The following is a 27,111-nucleotide window of genomic DNA, read 5'->3' on the forward strand; positions in this document are numbered from 1 at the left end:
TTCTGCGATGATTATAACTTTCGGCGCTGGACTCTGGTTTCATTTCTCCGGCATTACCACCTTCATCTCACTCAGACACTAGGTAACCATAGCAGTTGTTAAAGCGTCGTAAAATAACCATTTAAAAATATCACATGTAACTTTTTCATTCAAGTTCTTACTAATAAAAACTTTTATACATTGAATAGCTCGTTTATAAAATCGTGTGTAAATTCCAAACTTACATAAATTATTCCAGCTAGTATCAGCAAGATGGGGCTCCTCCTCATTATGTTGTTCCTGTACGGCAATATCTGAATGATGTGTTTCCTAATAGATGGGTCGGAAGAAGAGGATTTGTAGAGTGGAACGCGAGATCGCCGGATCTTTCCCCTCTTGATTGCTTTCTATAGGGCTATTTGAAATGTAAGATATTTGCTACGAAGCCTGCTGATCTTGGTAAGTTTAAAATAAAAATAGGCCCTACGAGTGGAGTGTAGAGAAATACCACCAGCAGTCATTGAAAATGTTGAACAGGAATTTGTTCTGCGTCTTTCACATTGCCAGATCGTAAATTAGAAACATTTTAAACATTTAATTAATTGAATATTTGCTTCTTAACACATTTATTTTAATTATTTAATTTATTACCATAGCAACGTTTACTGCATAAAACAATTGGTAGCCTGTATAACAATGGAGAATAATAATATCTTTCAGATGGTATACAGAAAAATACAGGGTATCATTTAAAAATGTTTCCGATGACGTCACAACTCGCACAACAATGATATCAAGAATGGTTTATTTCCGTGAAAAAGTGTCTTTTAAAATATACTGTTTGACGTGTCCGAGAATTTCTCTAGAAACATTTCAATGTTGCTGTAGCAGAAAATATACGTGACTTTTGAAACGCACTGTATGTAATTTCAACACATTAGAGAAAGAATAATTAAATTATTATCTATATATTTAAAGACAGTATTTATAAATACTGAATTTATGCTGTTAGAGCAGGAACGTATCTGTAAAATATCAAATTAACATTTTCCTTGAAATTTTAAATCTTTAATAACGATTAATGTAATCAATTACTTGGGATCATTTTAGAATCCTAATGAAGTGTGTTTTAGAATTAGTTTTAAGTTGAATACGTAGCTTGGACAAAAACTTGAATATTGTAACCACTAGCCTATAATTTAGAACGATGTAATTAATTTTAACACAGCTCGCTCGGAAAATAATTTAAATATGCAGTACGTCTCTGTTTAAAGTGGCGTAAATAGAACAATGTATCTCTCTGATACCATTTAGCTCTTCCTTCTTTACTAGAAAAATAAGCCTTGAACTTGTCTCCAACCTCCAATGCTAAATGATTCAGCATTACCTCCAAACTTAGTTAGTGCTATCTAATTTTCTGATGGCATAATACTTTCGATAGGAAAGACGACGATGTTCGCTGTTAAGAAAACAGTTCAGCTGACGTTGTTCGCTGGACGATGGACGCTATAGCTCGTAGCGTAACCATAGCTGAAGGTACATTCGTGCGTCTTTAGATCCGTGCATTAGCTTACCTCTCCCTTAACCCCTCAGACCCCCTAAAATGCTCTTAACTCGTTCATGAGAAGGAGTGCGAGGTTCTCCAATAAGACAGAGCGTATCGCTGTCTTCCTACTTTAGAACAATACTAGTGAACTAAATAATCATCAACTTGGACATAGAAGTGTTTGATAAGCTTATGATCAGCAATCGTGGTTGAACAATTAGGGTAGGTCATAAACATTCAAATATTGTGTTGTACGTGATTCATATCTTCGTAATACATTCTTGACTCTCGACATGTGTGGTTATCAACAGAACTTACGAACATTGAATTATGAAAATGGAAGTTAAAGTGGGTACAATTAATGAATTAGGTATTTCTTAAAATTCAATTTGGAGAGAAGGAAATTGATACGAGTTCTTTAATGAAGTGCTTGTGCTGTGTGACTTCTGGAACTTTTATATGAACTTTAAATAATTCAATATCGGTCAAATTTTCTGGTGATTTCGGTCTCGATTCAAAGGATAACTTACAGACTGCATTTTCAACTTCACTGCAGTGAAGTGTGTCGCTGGAGTTTTCGGACAAAGACAGAGGTCAGTGATATTGATACAGTATTTATTTTGTCCATTTGAATACTATATTCTTCACTATTATTTAGAAGGGTTGATTATACCATGTCTAGTTATAATTCTGCAAATTCAGTCATGTCGGTCGCCATCATAAAACATCATAAGATAATTATTTACTTTAGCGAACCATAGGCCTACTTATTTATGACATTACAAGTGAACAAGTGGTGAACGTCATAATAAATAACGAGGGATGTGGACAGAGTGAACGTAAATAGAAACAATTTTGGGTGAAACTAGAATTTTAATTTCTGCAAATTAAGAGTGTTATAGGCTACACTCCTAAAGCAAATCGAGAAAGTGTGGTTGGAAGGTTGCAGGTCGAACATAACCTAAACTAATCTAACTTAACTTCAGGACAGTGAGGGGTAGTCTGTGTATATTTGTATCATAGTCTAACTAATAATGGTAGATAGCTAGGAATTTATTAAATTTGAATATTTGTAGAGCTATAGGTATTAAGTACCGGTGTCTTAGAGAACTATTAGATAACACAGAAAGGTTTTATTTTACTAATGGTGAGTCCTTGACTTAGGCTTACGTCATTCACCCATGTAGAGCCATTTATGTAGACCAATTTACCGACAGAGTCGTTGCCCAGGGTGCGCCAGAGGAGGCTGGTCTACGCTACACTCGCGGTGAGATGAGATGATTATGGAAATGTGTTGTGATGTCACAGGTGTATAGCATTAATGATACTGAAATATTGTTAGGTTTTATAGGCAATTACCTACGCATATTTCGTTGCTTATTTAACATTACATGGATTTTGAGACAATTCATGGTTATTGATATGTTTGATGTACGGTATGAAACTTAAAGTTAAATCCAAGGACATGCGTTACTTGTATTGTACATTGAATAATTGCGTCACTGTTCTTTAACTGAATTTAAAGAGAAACAGTGGACCATAGTTTGCTTGGAATGTGTTCTAAGTTTGTTTCTTTTTTCATGCTCTGATTTAATTGAAATCTAGAAAAAGGTAGTGCAACTAAAATGAGCACTGATCACAAATATTTCGGTAGGCCTACAGGGTTTCATTTGTCGCCTGAAATATTGACATTTTTCTGTAGCCTACCTCTATAGGCTACGTCTATTGAGCAATATGAAATACATTTTTTTCGGGTTTCATATTGTTTGTTTATTGAGGTAATTACAAAGTACCAGAAATGAAGATTTTTATGCACTCACGAATAAGAAGTAAATTCCTCAATTCAGAATGAATGGCCAACTTTATTTTTAGAAGAAATATAAGAAGAATACAGATTAAGGTAAGAATAGTCAAATGAAACATTTTTCATACCATAACTTGAATATTTCACTTTCTTTTTTTAATTCTTCTGAAATAACTGGTCAGACCACTGTCATGGCACTATGTCTAGCCAGAAAGGACGAGCATTTCATGGGCCCAAGTTACTTACGAAATGATACAGTATTCAAATTCAATTTTGATTTATCTTGTTCAGCGCTGCAGCCATATGAGAAGTCAAAGCAAAACTTATGTATAAGTAGCAAATAAATTGAGGGGCTTAGAACAAAAAGCAGGTAAGTGATATTATTAAAAAAAATGAGGTAAGTCCGTGTTGTGATAGCCCAAAAGGATGTTTCTTTGGGATAAAATCAGGTAAGTGATCACACTGTGCAGTGCTGCTATATGGGCATCATTTCACCAAACTAGTGTATAATATTCCATTGTATGTAGAACTTTAACTGTAATTTCCTCAAAACTAGGTTTGTGTCACTTACCTGCTTTTTGTTCTAAGCCCCTCAATTATAAGTTGCTGTACTGATATGTAGTAAACTGAGTAAACCAGCTTAAATTGGTAATATAGCCTATATGACAATTTACAGCATTGAGAATTTCAAATATTGTTTTGTCACCACCTCAAAAACATTCTTGTAGGAGATGTTTCTTATTCGGAGAAAGAACTGCGGTAACAATGCGTTGTTTTTATTCAGTGATCTGTACAAATTTCCATTTATTTTAATGGGACTATATTCTTATTAACTACTGGAAAGGGCTTTGTTAATTATCTGAAATTACAACCTTTCAAATTTGAATTCCGTGATCCTAGATCCGCCACTGCAAACACATCAATTTAGTGATTTCTGTACTGTGTTATGGTGGTTTGCGGTATGCAAGAATCTAGTTGGCTACACTGCTTCGGAGTTGGCGATACTGCTGTGATACATGACACGTTTGTTTACGACGATATCGGTGCTAAGTATCGTGATATTAAAAAACGTATTTTGGCATATAGACAGTTGTTTGGTATTTAAACTTTCGATACAATGCAGGTACGGTATAAGCCATTCGAAAGAATGCGAGGGTTTGAAAATCTTTTGTTTTATGTATAACCTCTCTCTTATCCATACGATAAGAACATATGGTTCGTGTAACCATTGAAGTTTTCAGTAGAAATACAAAATAATCATAATTAAAATAATAGTTTCGATGAAGTTTATTGATGATGATTATGAATTAATATAATTATTTTAAACGTCCAAATATCATAAGCATGTCATTTGGAAATTGTTAAAAGGCGGTATATCGCTGTTGTCACTTGACACTTCGTGAAAAGTTAAATTTTAGAGTACCGATACGGAAGATGGCTTTTTGGGATTACGATATTTAATTTGTTATGATCAGAATGGATAGTCATAGGCTGGTTATGTATGTACTCATTTCCGTAATTACTTTAACGTCACCATGGATTTACCGTATTGATACGTATCAGTGGTAGTGTTTGATCGTAGAGATCGTGTTCCAATTTGTTTTACCCTTCGCCGGCGTTTATGTCCGCAAATATTGCGAGTTAAAAGTTAAATTAGCTTAGGTTAAGTTACATCAGATGAGATGAGGGGATAACTGAGTGACATGAGACCAAGGAATGTGACAAGGTTAGTGTGAGTTAGATGAGGGAATAGACCTAGTTAAATGAGATGAGGTTGAGGAATATGACAAGTCTAGAGAGGTTAGATGAAGCAGCAGACCGAGGACTGTGGCAAGGTTAGAGTGGGTTAGATGAAGGAATAAGTTGGTGCCGCTTAAGTACCCTTATCTCTAATACATTTGCTTGGCTCTTGTATTCTAGACAAAATTGTGTCCGAGTTACAGTAGTAGGCTTACTAATGCTGTCAGTTTTGTTTATTTCAGGAACAATTTATACCAATTGATATTCACACCAATAAACTCTCTGATTGGTTAATCAGTCGTAGACACTGTAACAGAGAATGGCAGACTAAAGTTCTAACCATCAGAGAGAAAATTAACAATGCTATTCAAGATATGCCAGTACATGAAGGCATAACAAAACTCTTGTCTGGATCATGTAAGTTGACCAAATCTTGCAAAGTATTAGGTGTGTTAGCTCCTACGGTGTATATTTTTGTACAGTATTGATTAATTTATTATTTTTGGATCTTATTTCAGACATAAACTATTTTCACTGCCTGAAAATTATTGAAATCCTTAAAGAAACGGAAGCAGATAGTAAAAACTTTTTTGGGTCTTATGGATCTAAGAGAATGAAAGACTGGCAAGAAATAGTGCGCCTTTATGAAAAAGATAATGTTTATCTTGCAGAAGTTGCACAAATGCTTATAAGAAATGTCAATTATGAAGTTCCAGGCTTGAAGAGACAGATTGCAAAATGCGAACAGCAACAGCTGGTAAGATACTTGTTTGAAATTAAGGTACCGTAAAAGACTCTGTCATTTCATTATACATTTAAACATAACAAGGAACAGGTGTATTATAGGAGCCACCCTCCACAGTGATTGAATGACATGAATATATATTGGTGTTACAATCCATACAAAATACGTAGCCAACCTCTATATTCACCGATAGTTTTCGTAACAACGTCATAAGTGTGTTATTGGTCCAGGGACTACTCTTATTAAGTTACTAGTAGAAAAATAATGCGAGTGTTTGTAAAAGATGATTATTTTTCCTAGACCATTATCGATGATATATTACAGCTTATGAATATCAACCACTAAAATTGCTAACTTCCACTGATCTCTCTCTCTCTCCTTTTTTTTTTTTTTTTTTTTTTGCGCAGTAAGGTGATGGGTGGCCCTTATAACAAATGTATGTACATCTATTCCCAAACAAGTTGTATTCTTGCCTTAAAAAAAAAAAAAAAGTGGAAGTTTGCAAGTTGACACACACACAGTTACTAGGCACTAATCTCTCTTATCTTCCCTCCCCCTTCGTCCAAAGTGTCAATTATTTAAGTGCATAATATAAGATCGTCATAAGAATTTATAGTGTGTTCTGTAGACTGTTTGTTGGCTCCAGCTTTTGGGTACTCATTTTGGTACTCTACCTACGTAAACTAAGGAAACCTAACTATAATTATATTAAGTTCGGGTTTGCAACAAGGTCAAAGAGAGTTTGCTTAGTGGCTGGCCGAGATCTGTGACGGATAACCCCAAAATTATTCCAGTGTTTTCGTACGTGCTACGAAGTGGTGTGCCCTAGCTTAACTTTCACCTTCATTTTTTTATACTGTACAGGGAACTTGCCCATCACTTAATGGCATAGGCCTATTATTTGTACTCGATCGAAGTGCAGTCTATTGTCAATGGAACACTCTTATAGTACAGTGCTGTCATTGTCGAGGAAACTAGATTGCAGGTAACTCCAGTGTACACTTTCCTGCATTTGTGCTTGCACCAGTGGGGTGTGTGTTCTGTTACTACCGGAAAATCAAAACATTTAGCAGCAACAGAACTGCAACTACAGAATAAAATAAGCCACCGAATTTAAATTATTATTAAAAATAAATGTATACAGGTTTATTTCTCAACATTTATTTCAGATACTGTTGAAAATGACCTCCTTCCCTTCTGCAGTATATCGCCAAGTTTATCTTCAGTTAAAATACGTCTTTCCCACTTCTTTGTATATTACAAACTGAACCTGTTGTATGCCACTTTTTCATCAACTTTGAAATGCAAAATCTTATAGGAATGTTGGAGTCAGGATATTTACGAGCAAATCTCTGAACGCATCTTCCATAGTTATATTTTTTTCACGTAACATTCTACCAAATAAATTCGCTGTTCAACCATATACTTCATTTTCCAATTCATCACTTAAAACACAAGCAACAGTCACACACACTTTCTGGTACAATTCTCATAAGCAACTAACTGCTGGGATGTTTTGTAGAACCGGCTTCCTACGCTGCGGTCGGGAGAGCAGGAAGTCACCCGGTGGTGGAATGATGCGAACTTTTCTCGTAATATGAGAACACTATATTAGCTGGGAATTAGTAAAATTAGCTGAAGTAGCCTGGAGAGAATACAGCATAATTTCACATGCTGAGTAGTTGCAATGTAATAAATATAAACTTGCCTTTTAGAGTGAAAAAAATTGTATGTTCATTTTTGTTAGTATTTGTGGTTTCATTTGTTTCTTGCTATAGTAATTACAACATACAGAAATTCGCCTCTCTTTAACTGTTAAGGAATGTGACAAGAAGGAAGCAGAATATGTTAAGGCGTGCTTAATTGCTCGTGGAGAATTCCAGACGTTGTGCAAGCAGCTGGGAATTGAAGGTCAGAAAATAAAGAGAGAACTTGTAGATTTACTTACCGAGCTTCCTGACATCTACAACGAGCTTGGTGAAAATGTGAAGAATTTAAATCAAGCTGTGGAATTTTATACAGAATTCGTGAAATTCATTTTTGGCAAGGAACATCCTGGTGGCTGTATACCTCTTCTTAAATACATGATAGGTAAGTTTACTGTTAAGAAATTTATTCGTGATAGCACCAGCTCTTAAATGCCACAATTATCACATTAAAAATCCTCTATTCCTTTGTCCTGGGTTGAAAATAGTCTTGCCTAAATTCGATATCATTTGCTTAAATATGCACTAAAATAATTAATACATACATAGTGTTCTGCCAAATTGCAGGCCTGTCACTGCAAATCCAGCATTCTCCAATCTTTCCTATTTTCTGTCTTCCTCTTAGTCTCCACATATGATTCATATATCTTAATGTCGTATATATCTGATATTTCCTTGTGCCTCGAACTCTTCTCCTGTTCACCATTCCTTCCAGTGGATCCTTGAGTAGGCAGTTTCATCTCAGCCAGTGACCCAGGCAATTTATTTTTCTCTAACCTGTCACAGATTCCCACACCGTAAAACTCAGAAAAATGGAAGTCTGAAGTTTCAGTGTTGTGTGCTGTAGAAAAGCCAAAAATTTTGTTTTGACTGAGATTGATTTGTCGCTGTAATTTTGTTAAAGTCAAAGTTTATCTTTTAATACTACGACAAGTTTTATGTTCATTGGGTGGCAGTATGGGCATTGCATGTATGGGCGAATCCAGAAATGCATATAGAGTGTTAGTTGGGAGACCGGAGGGAAAAAGACCTTTGGGGAGGCCCAGACATAGATGGGAGGATAATATTGAAATGGATTTGAGGGAGGTGGGATATGATGATAGAGACTGGATTAATGTTGCTCAGGATAGGGACTGATGGCGGACTTACTTGAGGGCAGGAATGAACCTCCAAGTTCCTTAAAAGCCATTTGTAGTAAGTATTCAAGTATCACAGAAAATAAGAAATCATCATCTTAACAGGTTATAGTTCTAGAAGAACTGTTACAATCTACAAAAAATTTCGACCCGTCTCTTCACTGTATGTCCTTGTGATCTATTATCTCGAGGTTTATGATTCAAGATTGCTCTAGGAATATGTGTTCGGGATATTCGATGGATATATTGGTGCCAGTTATCTTATTAGTGATGAATACACATATTCTAATATTGGTTCCATTATTAGTTGTAGGATCTCTTCATTCCTCTTATGATTCCATTTTGTGTAATCGGCTGTTTGGCACATAAATTTCATTTCACTAGAGGTAATTCTACTTTCATTGCAGGTATACATAAACTTTTCTCTACCAGCAAGCTAAGGAGGCATGTTATTGCTGTAGATATGTCCGAAAAATTGTTTTATCAATATAGCAATGGAAATGATCTGAAGGAAGTTTCTTACAATAATTTTCGAGTTACGTTTCACATGAAACAGAATGTTAAATTTTGCCTTGTAAGAATTAAACGCAATAAAATTTAATTAATACATACACGTTTTTATGGGGGGTCTGGAGAAAAAACTCGTAAGTGAGGAAAATGTAAAACGGAAATCGTATTTATTGTTGTTAACTAATGCAGAGTTATTGACACTAAAGCCATTAACTCTCTTTCTCTCCAATATTTCTCAAACACAGTAGGTTTAGAGGAAAGGCCTGGACATTGCTGAAGTTGATTCTGATCCATTTCTTAGTGATGAAGAAATAGTTCCAATTTTCTTCAAGTGTTTTGACAAACAGTTATGTCTTGTAAGTAATTGAAAGAATGCAACTGGAATTTCCTTGTAGGCCTATCTTCCTTGTGTACATTGACACACGCCCATCTTTCATTATTTGAAATTTCATGAAAATAGACTTGATTAATTTTTTAAATGTTGAAAATTATAAAGTTTACTTCCTTTCTTAGAAAGACGGTCAGTAGCTTCATTACCAGATAATCCACTGTGTGCTGGTATCCATTGAAAAACTATCCTTTTGTTAAGCTTCATCAGATGGTGTATTATTTTCCAATAGTCAGTTATTTTTTTTACTTTTAGGGGACAGATGGGTTGTTATGACATTTACTGTCGAAATGACATTTAATGACATCTGAATAGCATTTGAAGACTATATGGGAAAAACGAGTCGAGAAATTTAGTAAATAAGAGAAATTTAGAACTTCATAGTTAAGCCATCTTTGAGTCTATAATACAGTACTCAAATTTATAACGCACATTCCTGAAGAATGTAAGATTACTTGTAGCAAACCTTAGCTGGTTAGAGCCATAGCTGGCTGATACATTACATTTCAAATTCCAATTCATGAAATTTTAAGAAGTTGATTAACCTATGTGATCTTCATTTAACAACACATGATTATTTTATATTAAAAAAAACTCAGTTATTTTGCACTGCTTGCTCCTAAGGAATGAACCATGTCCTAAATTGTGATAACTGTTCCCTTATTTGTTCAGTTACATCATGTTGTGTTACGAAACATTTCACTGTTTCTAAAGCAGTAACATTGTCATAAAAAATAACAAGATTGTTGGAGGCAAATATGGGCAGCTTCGAATTTCCATGTGGAACGCATCTTAAAAATGAACACTTACTGTATTTTCGCGTTTTTACATTTTTACATTTTAGCACGGAAAAAAAAAAACACATTAATGGTAAGCACATATAGTGCAAAGTATATAAAAGAAGTTTTACTGTATTAAAAATTTGAGTTAGCCTACATGTGTTGTAACACCTTATTGAATAGATTAGTAGAAGATTGGATTCCATAACAAATTGTTCAGAGTATTTGTAATATATATTATATAAAGATACTTCAATCTCAATTAAAATTGCAGCTAAATTGTCATCCTGGAAGATGGTTTCTTCTGGTGTCCAACAAGGATGTTCACTGTCCTCCCTTCTATTTAACATATAATATGAATGCCATGATATGTGAATTTAGGAAAGAAAACAAGACATGGTCACATACCAATAAACCGCAATTTAAATTTGAACGTATTGTTATTTGCAGATGATTTAGCTTTGCTAGCCTGTACAGAGGATGATTTACAAAGGTCCATATACAATTTGAAACTCATAGCAGATAAATACTCTATGGAAATTTCTACCAACAAAACTAAAATTATGGCTTTTTGTGGCAAAGAGCCCATTCCTAGCAAGATTTATATTAATGGAAGATTTTCGAAAGAGTTAAAGAATTTAAATATCTTGGCTACAAATTATCTCTCTTAGCAGATTTAGACATTAATGACAAAATTTTACAGTATAATAAATCAATGGGCATCATAAATAGAATCATGAAACCATCTCTAGTTCAGTGACATACACACACTCATCTGTATAAAATCTTAGCGCGACCAGTCCTGCGCTATGGAAGTGAAGCATGGACTCTAAGGAAATGTAACACAAGTAGAATCACTGCTAGTGAAATGAGATTCATGTGCTGAACAGCTGGCTATACTAAGTAGGACCATAAAAGAAATGAATACTTCTTAAAGGAACTCGAAATTAACTCTATACTAGCAGACATATGTCACTATCAAGATAACTGGCGTCAGCATGTGAGGCTTATGTCTAGGACTAGAATCTCTCGTGCAGTCCTGCATTACCAACCTAGAGGCAGGAGATCAACTGGATGTTCAATGAAGAGATGGGCTGAAAACTTTTGTGCACCATAACAGTCCTTTTGGGACTATACCTGTATGGATGATGATGATGATGATGATGATGATGATGATGATGATTATTATTATTATTATTATTATTATTATTATTATTATTATTATTATTATTATTATTTACATGTGTTATTGTTGCTGGAGAGTAACTGTAGTGACCATGAGATGTTAATAAGATAACATCAGCACTGCTAGAAAACGTAATACTATGTATTTCAGAAATTGATTTTTACTTACGTGTTTATTTCCATATTTCTTTGTCCACTAGACCATGGCAATACCACAACATACGAGTGGAAGTATGGTTCACCTCCTGTGAAGGTTGAGGAAACTCCTTTGAACATCAAGTTTGATGATGAAGCTATTAGTAGCACAGAAGACAATACTGTAAGTTTGTCTGCCATAATGCAGACTGAATAGTTACCATGTTTAAAACATTGTTCTAAATAGATTGGACAAGTTTCATAGTACTTGTATCACTTGAACCTTATTAGAATGTGAGTGTTTATTTTATGCCAGAAAAACAGCTAAACATCTTTGAAAATACCTTCTGATTACTAGTTTATTTCATTCCTTCAGTTTTACAAGGGGGGGGGGAAACGTAATTAAAGTGATAGGTAAGACATGGAAAGGAGAAACTTACCCACCGGAACCATTGCATAAAGCTATTCATCATTTTTTGGTAATGACTACAGTCCTGTGTTTGGTTACTTAAAGCCACTAAGTGACATGCAGTAGTGTAGGTATGTATGAAGTATAGTTTGACTGCACCAGACCTTGCTACACAGTTCAGATTTGCTGTTCAATGAACATGCAAAAAACAAAACAAAGCTGGCACTTGTAGATCACTGCTCTAATAGAAGAATTTCGTAGCGAGTATTCATTAAGAAAGAAGAACATTATTTTATCAGAAAGAAGAAGAATTTTCTTCTTTTTAAACACTTTAAATGTTTACACCCATTGATTGTAATGTGTAGAGATTTGTAAAACACGCACTGATTATTTGTTTTATTTTAAGTTTGTGCTAACATATGTGTTTTTTAATTTGTTAATTCCTACCTTTAATTAAATCAAAAGTATTTTAATGCATTTTTATTTAATTGTAAAAATCAGTGGTACACAGATTCCGGGCCATGTGTTGCCATGGCGACATGAAAATTTTTATGTGATGCCTAAATTGTTTATTGAGTTCAATTGTTTTAACATTTCGATTTCTTTTATGTCACTACATAACGTTAACAAAAGCAGCTGTAGGAAGAAATTCGAATGTGTGCTTCTTAGGTTAATTTTGTTACATTTGTTGCGTCCATCTCAAGATGTTGTCACTACATAGCTTCAGTGGAGAGCACAGAGCGTCTCTGAGAGTATGTGTTTGCATTGCATAGATATTTCATATTGTTCAATATAAGGTGGGTCAAGAGTCTCTTTCCCCAGTATTCATTCTTAGGTTTCATACTTGTATACATATACAGATGTCATTGCTTGAACAAACGAATAACTGGTGTAGTAAGTGGTGGGTTAGCAACCATGTTCGTGCGCCAAGTGTTTTTCCATTGTCTTGTCTTGAAAACAGCCCTCATTTTGCTGATATGCAGTTGATATGACAGTAGGATGGAGCACCACCTCATTTTGGTATAGAAATGAGGGACGTGTTGAACCAGTAATTCCATGAATGGATTGGCCATTGTGGCACAACAAAATGGCCATCCAGATCATGTGACCTCACACCATGTGATTTTTCGTTGAGGTGTATTCTGAAAAGTGTTTTTGCTCAGAAACCGCAGGATCTGCATCAGTTGCAACAAATGATCGAACAGTCATTCGTGAAAATCGATAAAAATCGTGAGTTGTGTTCTGCCATATGTAAATCAGTATCTAAACATTGTGAATTGTGTATCGAGAAACAGGGCCTCCATTTTGAACAAAATCTGTAAAGGAATGTGTAGTCAAATGAAATTGAATGTAATTAAATGTAAAGAAGTGTTTGGGGAAAGCAACTTTTAACCCACTCTATATATTCCAGTGAATGTATCATCTTAGCTCGAATGGTTTTTTCATTGTGTGTGTGAGAAAAATGTGGTGGCTTCTGAAAATTTTCAGTTTTGTGTAACCGTGGAAAAAATGATCTTTTATTGCAGATAACTGCCTTTAAATAAATACTTTGTTATTATTGTTATTAAATTCAAGTGTTACTTTGTACACAAGTACTATTCCTGTCGGCCATCAGCTTATAGATACAAGTATACAAATAGATGTAATCACAAAGTAATGGAATATGTGGGGAGAGATCACAGCATGAAGTGTTGGCTTGCAACTTGCTCTCCGCACCAAGCGAAGATAGTATGATCGACGTACACTGAACTTGTATTCAAAGTAACGAAACGCAGGACTCTGATAGTGACAGCAACAGATAGGTTCCACATTTCTCTGCCTTCCTTGATGGCGGAACTGCTATGTAGTTGCAAAACGCTGGATGTGTTTACACCTTTGAAACAGTGTAAACATTAAAAAAAAACTTGTATCATGTTGAACACTGTGAAAGTATCAAATGATTTAGGTTTCGAAAATATTTATTGTTCTCGTATTGTTAATAGGTGATTGATATTGCTCATTAAAGTGAAAGATTTCTCAAAATATAAATTATTGCCTGTTATTGAATATTTGTGTGCTGTATTTTTCAGATTGACTTCGGTGATGATGGTGGAAATGGTATTGATTTTGGAGGTCTTGGAAATTCCAGTTCTGATGGAATTGATTTTGGAGGAGGAGATGGTGTTGACTGGGGTATTAGTACTGTGGAAGTATCCAGTGAGAAAGAAAGTCAGGTAGTAATAATTTTTATGTCTTGAAATATTTTAACTTCTCATTAATCTGCAGTATGAGAAGAGTATCTAAGTACCATATTAGTCTAAATATGAAAATTACTTAGTATGGGCTTTTCGTAGTTCCTTACACCGTACACAGCAAATAAAATAGAGTAGAATCTCATTAACACTTGTGTAGGGACCAGTAGACTTCTTCAAACATCACAAATGGGAAAACGTAGAAATTGAAGTTTATATTTTGTGGAATTGGGAGTGGTTCTTGAATAGACATCCTATACATGAAAATTCAACAATGAGGAACATACGAAATTCCACTGTAGCAGGATTTAGCACGTTATTTGCCATTAGAATAACACAACTGCTATATTTATGTCTTTGTTTTTCTTTTAGGACATCGATTTCAACATCTCCTTAGAAGAATCTGGGATTGTAATAGATAGCTCAGGAACAGCAGATGGAGTTGCTAAAGATAATGAAGCCTTAACTCTTTTGGATAATCCTAAAACAAGAAATACATTTTTAGATGAACTCATGGAGGTATGAAAAAAAAAAAAATATTTTCATAATTCTGCAGTGCCTGGGAAAAGTGACATAAGTCAGTTTCCACAAACCTTTTTTGATAATTTATTGACAACTTAAGGAACATCTGCCCGCTTGGAAAAAGAGACATAAGTATTTCTCCCATTACAATAATTCATACAGAAAAAAATCAAATCGACATAAACCAGTGTAAGTTGTCAATAAATTATCAAAAAATATTTGTGGAAACTAACTTATGTCACTTTTCCCAGGCACTGCAGAATTATGCAGGGTGATTTGGGTGGTTTATATAAACATGTATGCAATTTTCATTGGGTGTGCAGATACAGCTGTTTGAATGTGTGAAAGTTTTGGAACCTGTGATTTACTCAAAGTTGGCATTAATAGTTGGCAAATACAGTAAAAGCCTGCTATAGTGTGGTCCGATTTACTATGAATTCATATTTAGTATGTCCCCAGTAACATAAAGTATACAATACATTTAGAAGAAACCAATCTTAAAAAAAGAAATAATTTAAAAGATAATACTGCATAGAGCATTTATGGAGTATATGTGCTGCATCAGCACATACATGCACTAAATCTATGTATTACTCTGTGAAAAGATTTATTAAATCTACATACTTAGACTTCAACAAACAAAATTTGATAACACAATCCCATGGGAAAAAATGGAACTCTCTGCATCAAAATCCACAGTTAATTCCCGATTTACCACGAAAATCGTCTGTAGCTGCATTTAGATTGGCAACAGGCCATGATTGTTTGGCCAAACACTTGCATAGAATTGGAATATATCAGTCCCCTAACTGTCCATTGTGCAACTCAAACCAAGAAATGGATTCGGAACACCTCAAAATCTGTGCTTCAATGGCTGGTCATGATAATATCTTTGAAAAATATTGGAGTGCAAGAGGTCAAATGACTTTATTGTCAAACAACAACATATATGCACAACCCTTATTGGACAATGACCTTCTCTTTGGGGTTGTAAAACTGCATTCCAAGAAGGGATTTTGTAGGCATAACAGGAAATAATTTGTGCTGTAACAAGTCATGAATGCATTTTTATTTTAGTTTTCTCAAATCTTGTAAAGTGGTTATACTGTACCATGTTTTAGTTTGTGTCACGTGTTCTGAGTGTTAAGTTGTTCAGTTTTAGTCTCTGTCACACGTTCTGAGTCTTAATTTAATTAAACGTTAAATACAGTTATGTTGCAAAAACGAAAAACATATTCACTGAGTAAAAAGCTTAAAATAAGCAGAGAAACAAAGACAAACTTGTAACGCGAATGTAGCATTCCAGAGGATAGAGGATAAAGATATCATAAATGTTATATACAGAATGAAAATGGTGGTGAAAATGAAGAAAACTACTATGAAGATGGTGGTGATGAAAATGTTGTAGAAGAGAAAGACAACATTCATAGTGTTACTGAATTGATATTTCATCTAAATAATGTAATATCTTGGTTGGAAAGGGAAAGTGAACCAAACAGTGTTCATCTCCATGTTGCTAATATAAAACAGTATGTGGAGAAGAAATGCAGTGATTTAGTTCATCAAATAAAACTTGCGGTCTTCTTCAGTGTAAAATCAGGATAGTTCATAAACAGTAAAGTGATATTATTGCTAAAAATATTACAATAACATGTTTTATGGAATAAACTACATAACTGGTGAATGTTTAGTTTATATTACATTATTTAAATTCATGTATAGAGTTATAGCACAGTCTAGTATATAGTCACGAAGCTCAATACTTACTAAATATGCAAACATAGATAGTTGCTCACCACCAGGATCGCTACTATCGCCTCGTCACAGACTCTTTCCCTAGCAGACGATAAAATGTATTGTACTTTCGATATCGTGTTCTTTTGAAAAAATTAATACCTTCCTTCCACTATTGAAGTATGAAACACATAAGGTTTATATATTATTTTCATAAAATATATATTATATTCTATAAACTCACCTTCCTGGATCTTTTGGAAGAAGGATAACTTTAACCTATTTTTCTTACAATTTGTAGTACTACAAACGTCTCCTTGTCCCATATTATTATTCAAATTATTGTATTTTAGATGTTTACAGTTATTACAACCGATAACGAACATTTCACAGTTTACATAGCTTTTCACAAAAATGCGAAATATGGCACAGTCAATGCCTTTTCGATCTAGAACAGGCCGTAATGTTTGTTCGGGTTTTCTATTTCAGTGTATGGAGCTCAGTGAAATATTATATTATAACTTTATTGCTTATCATTGCTAAGCTTTATTTAGTGTAATTTGTCCATCATAAGTTGCGTTGACTTCTTGTTGCATGATATGTTGCAGAAATAATTACAAAACTGTGTTATTTAAATGTGAAGAGAATTTTACATGTTAACATAATCTGTTCACGTCAACATTTTAAGTTTAGAATGGAAGCTATTTTGAGGTTTAATAAAAAAGAATTTATATTGTGATTTCAATTTAGCACATCTACCTTCCTTAATTTTAGACAAAACATTTATCATACCACTGCTATGAAATTAGTGTACGTGCAATTGTGTTACTTCGTCTCTTAGGTAGTAGATAAATACAATAATTCAGTACTCAATTGTAGTTTTAAAATATAGACAAATTGAATGTCCGGAGTATGACATTATGCTTAATTATTATAATGTATAATTGCGAATTTAGGAATATAAGTTAAATATAGTAAACATAACTTATAATTTTCATATGAATGGCAAGGCATTGGAGATCACTAAATTTAGACAGAAAGGGGCAACTGGTACAGTAAACATAACCTATAATTTCAACATATCTAAATATCCGTGCGGTGCAATTGAAAATTATTTAATCGTGCATAAATGAATGTACAAGAATTTCGCAATATTTAATCGAAATAAAGGCAGGTATTACACATACGAACAACGTAATTTTCACACCATAAATAATATTGCACCTTCACTCGCAAGTGAATTATGTCTGAAGTGTCTCATAATCATTGTTTTAAATTTTATTAATGGAATTACACTACATTTTAGAGAAACATATGTTACTGTTTATGCATTCCAACTAATTTATATGGTTGAAACGCCGCCCTTCGTGATCGGGTTAAGCGAGTTACATGGTCTGCCTTACGGTCTGTATTAGATCACGATGGCTGTGGCACAGTCTATTGTTCCTAGTACTCACAGCACTCCAAGCGGCTAGCAACTATTGCGAGAATTGCAAAAAATCATCCCAAGGTTCGTGACTGTATATAGTAGACTGTGGTTATAGTGCATTAAATTACCGGTTTTACCTATCTCCATGTGGCTTGTCAGTTCCTTAACACATGGACTATAATTACTTCTGATATATTGCGGTTCAGCTGTAACGCAGGGTTTAAGTATGTCCCCCAACAACCGCACTATATCAGGCTTTTACTGTATAACAACTTGTATATCCTCAAAAATATTTGGCTCAGCTAATTGTAGATTGATTACCTGCAGCTTCTCATGTGTGTTAATATCTGTATAAAGTTTTATTAAGTCTCAGAGTTGTCCATTCAATCTGCAAGTTTATGAATGATGGTTCAATTGGTGTTTGGAAGTATGTCAGCTGTTTAGGAAGACACTGTGTGTAGTTGTTGCATGATGTGTATTCTAGGGATATGAATTGAAATAGGCAAAGAATTCTGACAATGGGAATTTTGTGGGATCTGTAAAAATGCAAACATGAATAATTTAATAAGCCTGTACTTGATATGTTGATTATTATAATTGCTGCCTAGTATGTGCGGTATAATGTTGTGTGTGAAGGTTCTTTCAGTCCTGTTAAGTATTAAGACGCACTGATCATTGTGAGCCCATGTTTGCTATGAAGGGCTGTCTGTTACAGTTGGAGTCATTCTTGAAAGTTCGCCTTTTTGAAATGCGAGGACCAAGTAATCTGCTGACAGTGAGTCAGTTGCAGGATGGATCTCCTATTTTACAGCTCCAGACAACACAGAGTATTTCCGAGATGCTGAACAAGGTTCAAGTTGTGATGAAACAAATCACAGATTCAAGAACACAACACTTGCATAATATAAAACACTCACCAAGGTTTGTAAATTACACTGTTCCTTTGTGTAGAGTCGAAAACATGTCTATGCTTTTGATTTAAAAATATCTCCCTTTCCTACCCTACCCTCTCCCCCCTATATTTCATGCTTTGTGTTACTTTCATTATTTCTGGATGTAATAGGCAATTTAGCATATCGTCGTCGTTTCTGCAATAACTCCTATGTGGCATATTTATCGATTTTCAGATTTTTGCTCTATTAAGGAGAGAGGATGGTATTTTTTGGTGAAAAATGAGTAAATTTTCAAAAAAAAAAATTCTTTAAAATACTCTGTGATATGTGTGGAATGCAAAGCATAACATTTTGTGGGTATTTGTGCCCTTATCGGATGTTGAGTCGCCATTTTTAAACTTCCTGCATTATGGATTTTTAAATCACTCGCCCACTTTTATTGTTGTTTCCGGTAAATTAAATTAAAAAATTTTTTTTTTTTTTTAAATACCGTTTGATATGTGGGTATTTGTGCCCTTATTGGATGTTGAAACGTCATTTTTAAACTTCCTGCACCCGCTTTTATTGGTTTCCAGTAACTTCATTTTTTTTGCTACATTGCCAGACAAAAATGGTTATAATTTCTGAACTATTAAAGATACTCGCATGAAATTTAGAACACATATTCTTTAGACTATTAGAAAACTTTTCTCTGTAACAGAATTTTGTTAATTGATTTCATTGTAAAAATACGCCCATTTGTTTGCAAGAAAGGAAATAAAAAAATTGTTATTAAATTTTAATTGTTTATTTTACAAACGTAGGGACTAATATAAAAATTCTGTTACATACAGTTTGTAGAACATACTTTTGCATATACATTGCAAAAAACTGTTTGAATCTATCTTTAAAAACGGTTTAGATATATCGGTTTTAGTACAATCCTGCATTGGGTATATTTTTTTCAAATTTGGGCCCCCAAATAATTTTTTTTTCAAAATATTTTTATTTGGTTTAGTTGCCACAGCTATGAGCTCCCTACATACAAAAAATTAATATTTTACACCAAATAGGAAAAAAGTTTTTAAAAATACCATCCTCTCACCTTAAATAACTTAAATAGTGATACAGCAAATAATAAAATTTCCTATATTTAATTATGTTTCTTTCTTTCGAAAACGTAAGAATTCACAATCTCCTATGTACCACTGCCATAGAATGAATAAATGTGTTTTTCCTTCCTACTGAAAAATTTTATATTTTGCTCATAGGAGTTATTGCAGGAACGACGACGATCTTCATGTAACAAATGATATGCATTTGCCTTACCTTTTTATTTAATTCAGTTTGTGTAATTTTATTTTCTATGTTTTAATATGAAATTGTTATGCATTTTACATTCGATATAATCTGGTCACACATTCTGCTAATATGGTGACATCATTAATTGCAGTAGGCCTTGAATGACTGAAATTGTGTGTTTAAGATGATGGATCTCTGAAATTTATAACTTCTATATTTTCAGTGCTATGACACTGAAATTCCTATCACACGTTACAGGCCATATGGGGATGGACCATACAAATTTTCTGAGTTATTAATTTTTTTGTTATATTCATTAACTTCGTATAAATATTGCTCTAATTTTTATAATCCAAATTATTTTTTCTCAAAAAAATTTTCCTTTGTTCCTAATACATGAATAAGAATATTGACATACTTTTTGCATTTAGGAAGAAAGTTTTTTGAGAAAATATATTTAACTTTCTACTTCCCAATTTACAGTTTTTTTTTACAATTGTAACTTCAGCAACTGATGGTTACAACATTTTCATTAGTACAATTAAAAGGATATGCCAGTTTATTTATAACATTTTTATGACCTTCTATGCAAAATTTCAGGCCATTTGGAGAAAAACTTCATTCACTAGAGTATTTTTAGGTCTAAAATGTGCCGAAAATAAAAAAGTTGAGATATATCGAGAGAGAAGAAAGACACAGTATACATTGATGGACACACACACTCATTTGTTAAACATTATAGTTACAGCTGTAAAAAGTGAATATTAATTGTAGTTTTATATTAATGCTGACAGTTATATTTTGTGTGTTTAAGGTATGTTGATCACTTAACCAATTCATTGAAACAGAAACTTGAAATAGCAGATAAAATGATGGCATCACAGAAGGCAGTTAGACAACGACGAAAAGAAGCAGGGGAGGAAGCTCATAGCCTGCAGCCAAAACTGAAACTTATTATCGCAAAGACAAAAGAATTGCAAGGAGAGGTATGGTTAATCTTAAATGTATGTTGTGAAAATTATACTTAAGAGTAAACTGAATGACATGTTCCTTGGCTAACACTGTATTCTCTTAATGCGTCGAGTTGGTGAAGGGATAAGTTTCTGAAGTATACATTAAATCTTAAACACTCTGTTGATAATAGAAGAAGAAATAAGGACATTAGGGTGAAGAAGTTTTCGGAATGTTTTCATTGCAATGAATACATCTTAAAATAAATATTCCGAATGTTATATCGATCTTTGTCTTCAAGAAAGGAGGAATTCCGTCTCCTTTCCCCACAGGGAACGTTACAATTGTCTTATCTAATAAGGCTTGGTTGTTTTTTTTTTTTTTTTTTTTTTTTTAGTATTCTTAACAGCACTCGAAATAGTAATACAAAATAAATTGTCTCTAATAGTAAAAAAAAGCAGTACTGTATATTGTATCATATAAGTAATGTTTATTTACAATGTTTGTTTTCTTTTTCAGATTGAGCGTGACATTTCTAAAAGGTACAAAAATCGACCTGTGAATATAATGGGCGGTGTCAATGTGATGTAGCTACAATTGGTTTTTGTTGGTATCCATAATGTACAATACTTCCGATGGTGAAATAATAAGATAATTTGTTACAGTAAAAGAAAATTATTATTTTTCCAACATAAAATGTTTTAATAAAACATTATAATAAAACAAGTTTCTTGTTAACTTCAATATTACTCTGTTACATGCAAATTGAATAATTCTGGGCCCTTAACATGTTTTTATTCTTCAATTTGTTATAATATAATAGGATTAATTATTTTTTAAGAGTTTCAGACCTTTCAAAGGTTTTGGAGGTGGTGCTTTAATATTGATTCGAGTAAAAGTTGATTGTGTCTTATTGTGCAGAGTAAAGATTTGTTATTGGCCTAAGTTAAGTTTTTAAATTATTGGATGTATTTTGATTTATAAAGTATTGTAATTTTGTAGTACTTCATACTGGCCAATATGTGAAATTAATTGTTTTCATTTTGTATTTTAATTTTGTACATAATAAAATATATCTCTTGGTGATTTTTCTTTTTCATTTAATTTAGTTCATTCAGAAAATGTACCTTCTTCTCTGTGTGTCTCTCTACCCTCTCCTCTCCCTCTGTTTCATTGAAATACTTACCTTAAATTTTTAATTCGTGTAATCTTCTCCACAAATTTTTAACCTTAAATTTGTGTAGTCTTCTCGGTAGTCTAAAGTGGTACCTGTGCTTGCCTTTGAGCACAAATGTTACAGGTTCAAACTTAGTCATTGGCATTGGATTTGTAAAGGGGGGCAAAAAAAATTCGGAGCGAGCTTTCCTTTCAAAATGAGCCAGTTTAATTTATTTTAACTCTTAACCTGAAATAGGGGTCTGCCAGGCCGGTATGTTTTGTTTCTCGAATATTTGTAACACTGCTTAATATTATGTCTTATCTTTTGAGCTATGTTTTCTTTATGTGTGCTGTAGTGTGGTTTTAATCTAAATCTGTTAAGTAAATTGTTATCGCTATTTCTTATTAAAGTATGTAATTATTGTCTGCTATAGTTGCTGGTCTCTAGACCCATATATTGATGTAATTATTATCTGCAATATTTTCCGGTGTCATAGACCCGTATATCGATGTAATTATTGTCTGCTATAGTTGCCAGTCTCACAGACCCGTATATAATTATTGTCTTGCTATAGTTGCCATCTCACAGACCCATATATAATTATTGTCTGCTATAGTTGCCAGTCTCACAGACCCGTATATAATTATTGTCTGCTATAGTTGCCAGTCTCACAGACCTGTATATAATTATTGTATGCTATAGTTGCCAGGCTCACAGACCCATATATCAATGTAATTATTGTCTGCTATAGTTGCCAATCTCACATCCATATATAATTATTGTCTGCTATAGTTGCCAGTCTCACTGCTATAGTTACCAGTCTCACAGACGGGTATATAATTATTGTCTGCTATATTTGCCAGTCTCACAGACCCATATATCGATGTAATTGTTGTCTACTATAGTTGCCAGTATCACAGACCCGTATATAATTATTGTCTGCTATATTTGCCGTCTCGCAGACTTGTATATCGATGTAATTATTGTCTGCTATAGTTGCCAGTCTCACAGACTCGTATATAATTGTCTGCTATAGTTGTTAGTCTCACAGAACTGTATATCTATTTAATTATTGTCTGCTATATGTGCTGATCTCTCAGGCTTGTATATCGATGTAATTATTGTCTGCTGTATTTGCCAGTCTCACAGACCTATATATCTATGTAATTATTGTCTGCTATAGTTGCCAGTCTCACAGACTCGTATATAATTATTATCTGTTATGTTGCCAATCTCACAGACCCGTATATCAATGTAATTATTGTCTTCAAAAGCTTTTCCTATTCTTCCCTGTTAAGAGCTCGACCTTCCCAGTTCCTCTGTCCCAGCATTGGGGAACAGCCTCTCTCAGAGTGCTTAGCTTCTCCCGCTACCTTAGTTGCTGTTGTGTGTAGGTACTCATGCTGACTACTTTGTTTATAATACGAGGTTCCCATTTCTGCTCTGTCTCAATGGTATTCAACCGGGGACAGGATGGAAAGACTTTATTAGGGGTACGTACAATTTAAAATAAGCATGTACATTTCATGAAAGATGTGAACTAATGAAAACCATTTCTCCCAGAGCGAATATGTTTTGTCTTCAATTATTTACCCGAAGATGAAATCTTACAGCTCCGCTTGTTATGCTAATTATGCCCCTGTAATATTACGAATGACAAACGTCAGAAACAAAATGGGTTCAGCAAATCATCTTACTTCTTTTCTTTTACTAGCATATTCTGAGTTAGTCTTTTGCTTTTATGAAGCAAAAATTTTCAATATGAATATCCTTTATTAGTAAAACAAAACCACTAGGTTCATTATGAAATTCCATTATATGTTATATTGAATAATTTTTGTCTTTAATTTATTATAAAAATTACTGTAAATACCGATGCAATTCACAATTTCTATAAAACTACTAGCAGTTCTTACATCAGTATCATAATAATGGTCTATTTATAATGTACAGTACTTGAGTTCGGAAATTCGACATAGAATTTTAGGTTTTTAACATAGTCTGTTTTAGAGATGTGTGTAGGTAGCTGATCTAAATATAATCTAATATAAAATATTTTTTCACATGTTATGTAACAGTGAGTAAAGAAAAAACTGTGCACGTGAAAGTCATGCCTTACACCTTAGAATATTCCTAATTGTTTCATTATAATACTGTAAAAATTACATCAAAATATGTCTGCAAAATTTTGCAGTTTAAATATTTTCAAATTTATCTTTCTTTTGCACAAGTCCTATTTAAGCTGCAAAACTTTGATAGGTATTGTAATTCGGTCCATTTTATTTTAAACATTCTAATTAATTTAATGCCAAATCTTTTGTATTTATATTCAAAGAATAGTTGTCACTGTTGTATTGAAATATTATTTCTACATTTAGCTAGACTGGATTTAAACAACAGTTAACAGTCGATCTTCAAGTCAGTTACATTTAATTTAAGTGACCACATGCGTGAAAAGGTTGAAATCCCTGATATACACACGTCTCCAAAAATGTTTGATTAAGGATTATTGTTGTTACAGCAGCATATTATGCTGATTAGTAGCAAGTTTTTTAAACTTGTAGATAATCTGATCAGCAAGTTAGTGTTTGAGCATTGTGAGGTTGAAAGTATAAAGTCTGTTTAAGGAAACAGTTTTCTTTGTGTACCGGTATACTGTTTATTGTGTATTATATAATTCTGAAGAAAAACCTTTGGATAATGACCACATATTAATACAACTTTTTTGTTCAAAATGACCGATACTGGTACTACAATCTCCCAAAATATTGACCTTTCCTCCTCAGACATCCTCTCTTTCTCTCCTTCTTTCTTTCTTTCTTTCTTTCTTTCTTTCTTTCTTTCTTTCTTTCTCCCTCTGTGTGTATTTTTTTTCTAGAATTGGTGCCATTCTTGTAATTTAATTTCTTTTCTTTGTGATTTAGCAAACCTATATCCAGAAATCTCATATCTGTAGTGCTTAATTTATTGAAGTCCAGATGATCCAAATATCACTTTCATGTAATATAGTATGTTGGAATCTCCGGAAATGAGAAAAGATTAAATATAACAGAGATCAGATTTCTCAGAAGAGAAGCTGGATACACCTTCTTATGGAATATTTCTTCTGAATCAATGTATTCATATTACATATATATATATATATATATATATATATATATATATATATATATATATATATATATATATTGTATAATCTGTGTGTATTTTTTGCTATTTTGTGTAAAATTTGCAAATTCTAATATGAATGAGATTGTCATATAATAATAATAATAATAATAATAATAATAATAATAATGTAATAAGGACTAAATGTGCAGAAATTAGAAATCACTTCCATTCTTGAAATTTTAATAAATATGGATACATTATATTGCAGAATGAAATTAATACAGACACAAGTTCTGAACTAGTGACTATGAGGGATAAGAAATGTAAGAAGAAGGGGGGAAACGTTTACCTAAGTCCTGGAAGTTGTTTTGTAAAAGAAATTTTATTAGTTACACTAATAGTGGAAAGTTGACAAGTAAAATATAGACTAGAGGCAAATTAAATAACTCTGATTAAAAAAAAAAATTTTGAAACTTAATTTTCATTCATTTGTTATTTCAATCCAACATTTTATGATGTCTCAATTGCGTGGTGATCTAGAGCCAGTGGAATCAGTGATACGGATACACCATTTGGCAAGATGAATTTGGGTATTTGCCATCTTATTTCTTAACATTCGCCTTATATTCTTACAATCTAGGAAAACCTCGGAAAAATCCAAGCCGGACCCGGACAAAATAATAATATGGATTACAACCAAACTCAGCTTCAAAACACAAGTCCAGATTTTTAACCCCTGTGCTATGTCAATTTGACTTGCTCTTGTTGAGAAATCTGACAAGAAAGATTACTAATTAGTAGTTATAAGCCAGGTTTACTGCTGAATAATAGAGAAGATTATTTTTCCCGATAACCAAAAAAATAATAAATTGATAAATAACAGGGAATTTAAAAGTTTTATTGGTTGCTTCATAAAGAATTTTATCTTTGTACGGATTAATTAAAGGAATGTGAACTGTTGCATAAAAACTATTGACAGTGTTCATCATAATTGTTTGGTCTTTGTACTCTTCAGATTAAAATTAATTTACTTAACAGCAATAGTGATAACATGTACTGATAACAGTGACTGTTTAAGCCTGATTCCAGGTTTGCAAAATTACCATAACCTTTATTGTATTCTTTTAAGTGGATCAAGCGAGATTGAATAAAATTGTTACTTCTCCCAATACTATTTCAGTTAATTCTTTCTGAGCAGTGATTCGGTTAAAGCTTTCCTCAATCAACAGTAACACAACTTCTTTTTGTGTTCAGTCCAGCTATGTGTGGCCATTGCTGTACTATTATAAAGCAGACGATCGGAATTGTCACTCGTTTTTCGTGCTCGCTCATCTAGTCTGTTTCCCCCTCACAAGAAGCCATTACTCTCTGGTAGCAGCTTGCTTGTTAACCTTTGCGGCATACAGTTGTCCAAATTACTCATGACCTGGACAAAATAATAATATGGATTACAAAATACTAAAATCTAAATATGTCTATTTTTTTTTTAGTTCAAGGGGGGGGGGGGAGATTTAAACCAGGCAATCCGCCTTGTGTACACTCTTGCAACTATACAATCTTCATTGAACACTGTGGACGATTAGTCAAGAAGGCTTTGTTGATTAAGTTTCATTTTTATTAAAACAGTTGCATTCCACTTCAATTATCAATATTTATATATTAATCTCAGATACGTGACTATCCATAATCTCAAACAGAAGCTATAATATAACCTCAATAATGTAAACAAAATAAATTA

The 27,111-nt window shown here is 33.3% G+C and overlaps 1 protein-coding gene across 1 annotated transcript; it reads left to right on the forward strand.

Moving 5' to 3' along the window:
* Window positions 1-4,315: 4,315 nt before the first annotated feature.
* Window positions 4,316-22,189, forward strand: LOC138694783 (CDK5 regulatory subunit-associated protein 3). Its single transcript, XM_069818845.1, has 10 exons — window positions 4,316-4,452; window positions 5,312-5,486; window positions 5,588-5,826; window positions 7,635-7,905; window positions 11,719-11,837; window positions 14,132-14,275; window positions 14,666-14,812; window positions 18,694-18,899; window positions 20,967-21,138; window positions 21,623-22,189. Exons 1-10 carry the CDS (start codon window positions 4,447-4,449, stop codon window positions 21,692-21,694), a joined length of 1,551 nt encoding a protein of 516 aa, XP_069674946.1. The 5' UTR covers window positions 4,316-4,446; the 3' UTR covers window positions 21,695-22,189.
* Window positions 22,190-27,111: the final 4,922 nt, after the last annotated feature.

This window comes from Periplaneta americana, chromosome 2 (genome assembly GCF_040183065.1).
Source record: "Periplaneta americana isolate PAMFEO1 chromosome 2, P.americana_PAMFEO1_priV1, whole genome shotgun sequence".
Taxonomy (NCBI): domain Eukaryota; kingdom Metazoa; phylum Arthropoda; class Insecta; order Blattodea; family Blattidae; genus Periplaneta; species Periplaneta americana.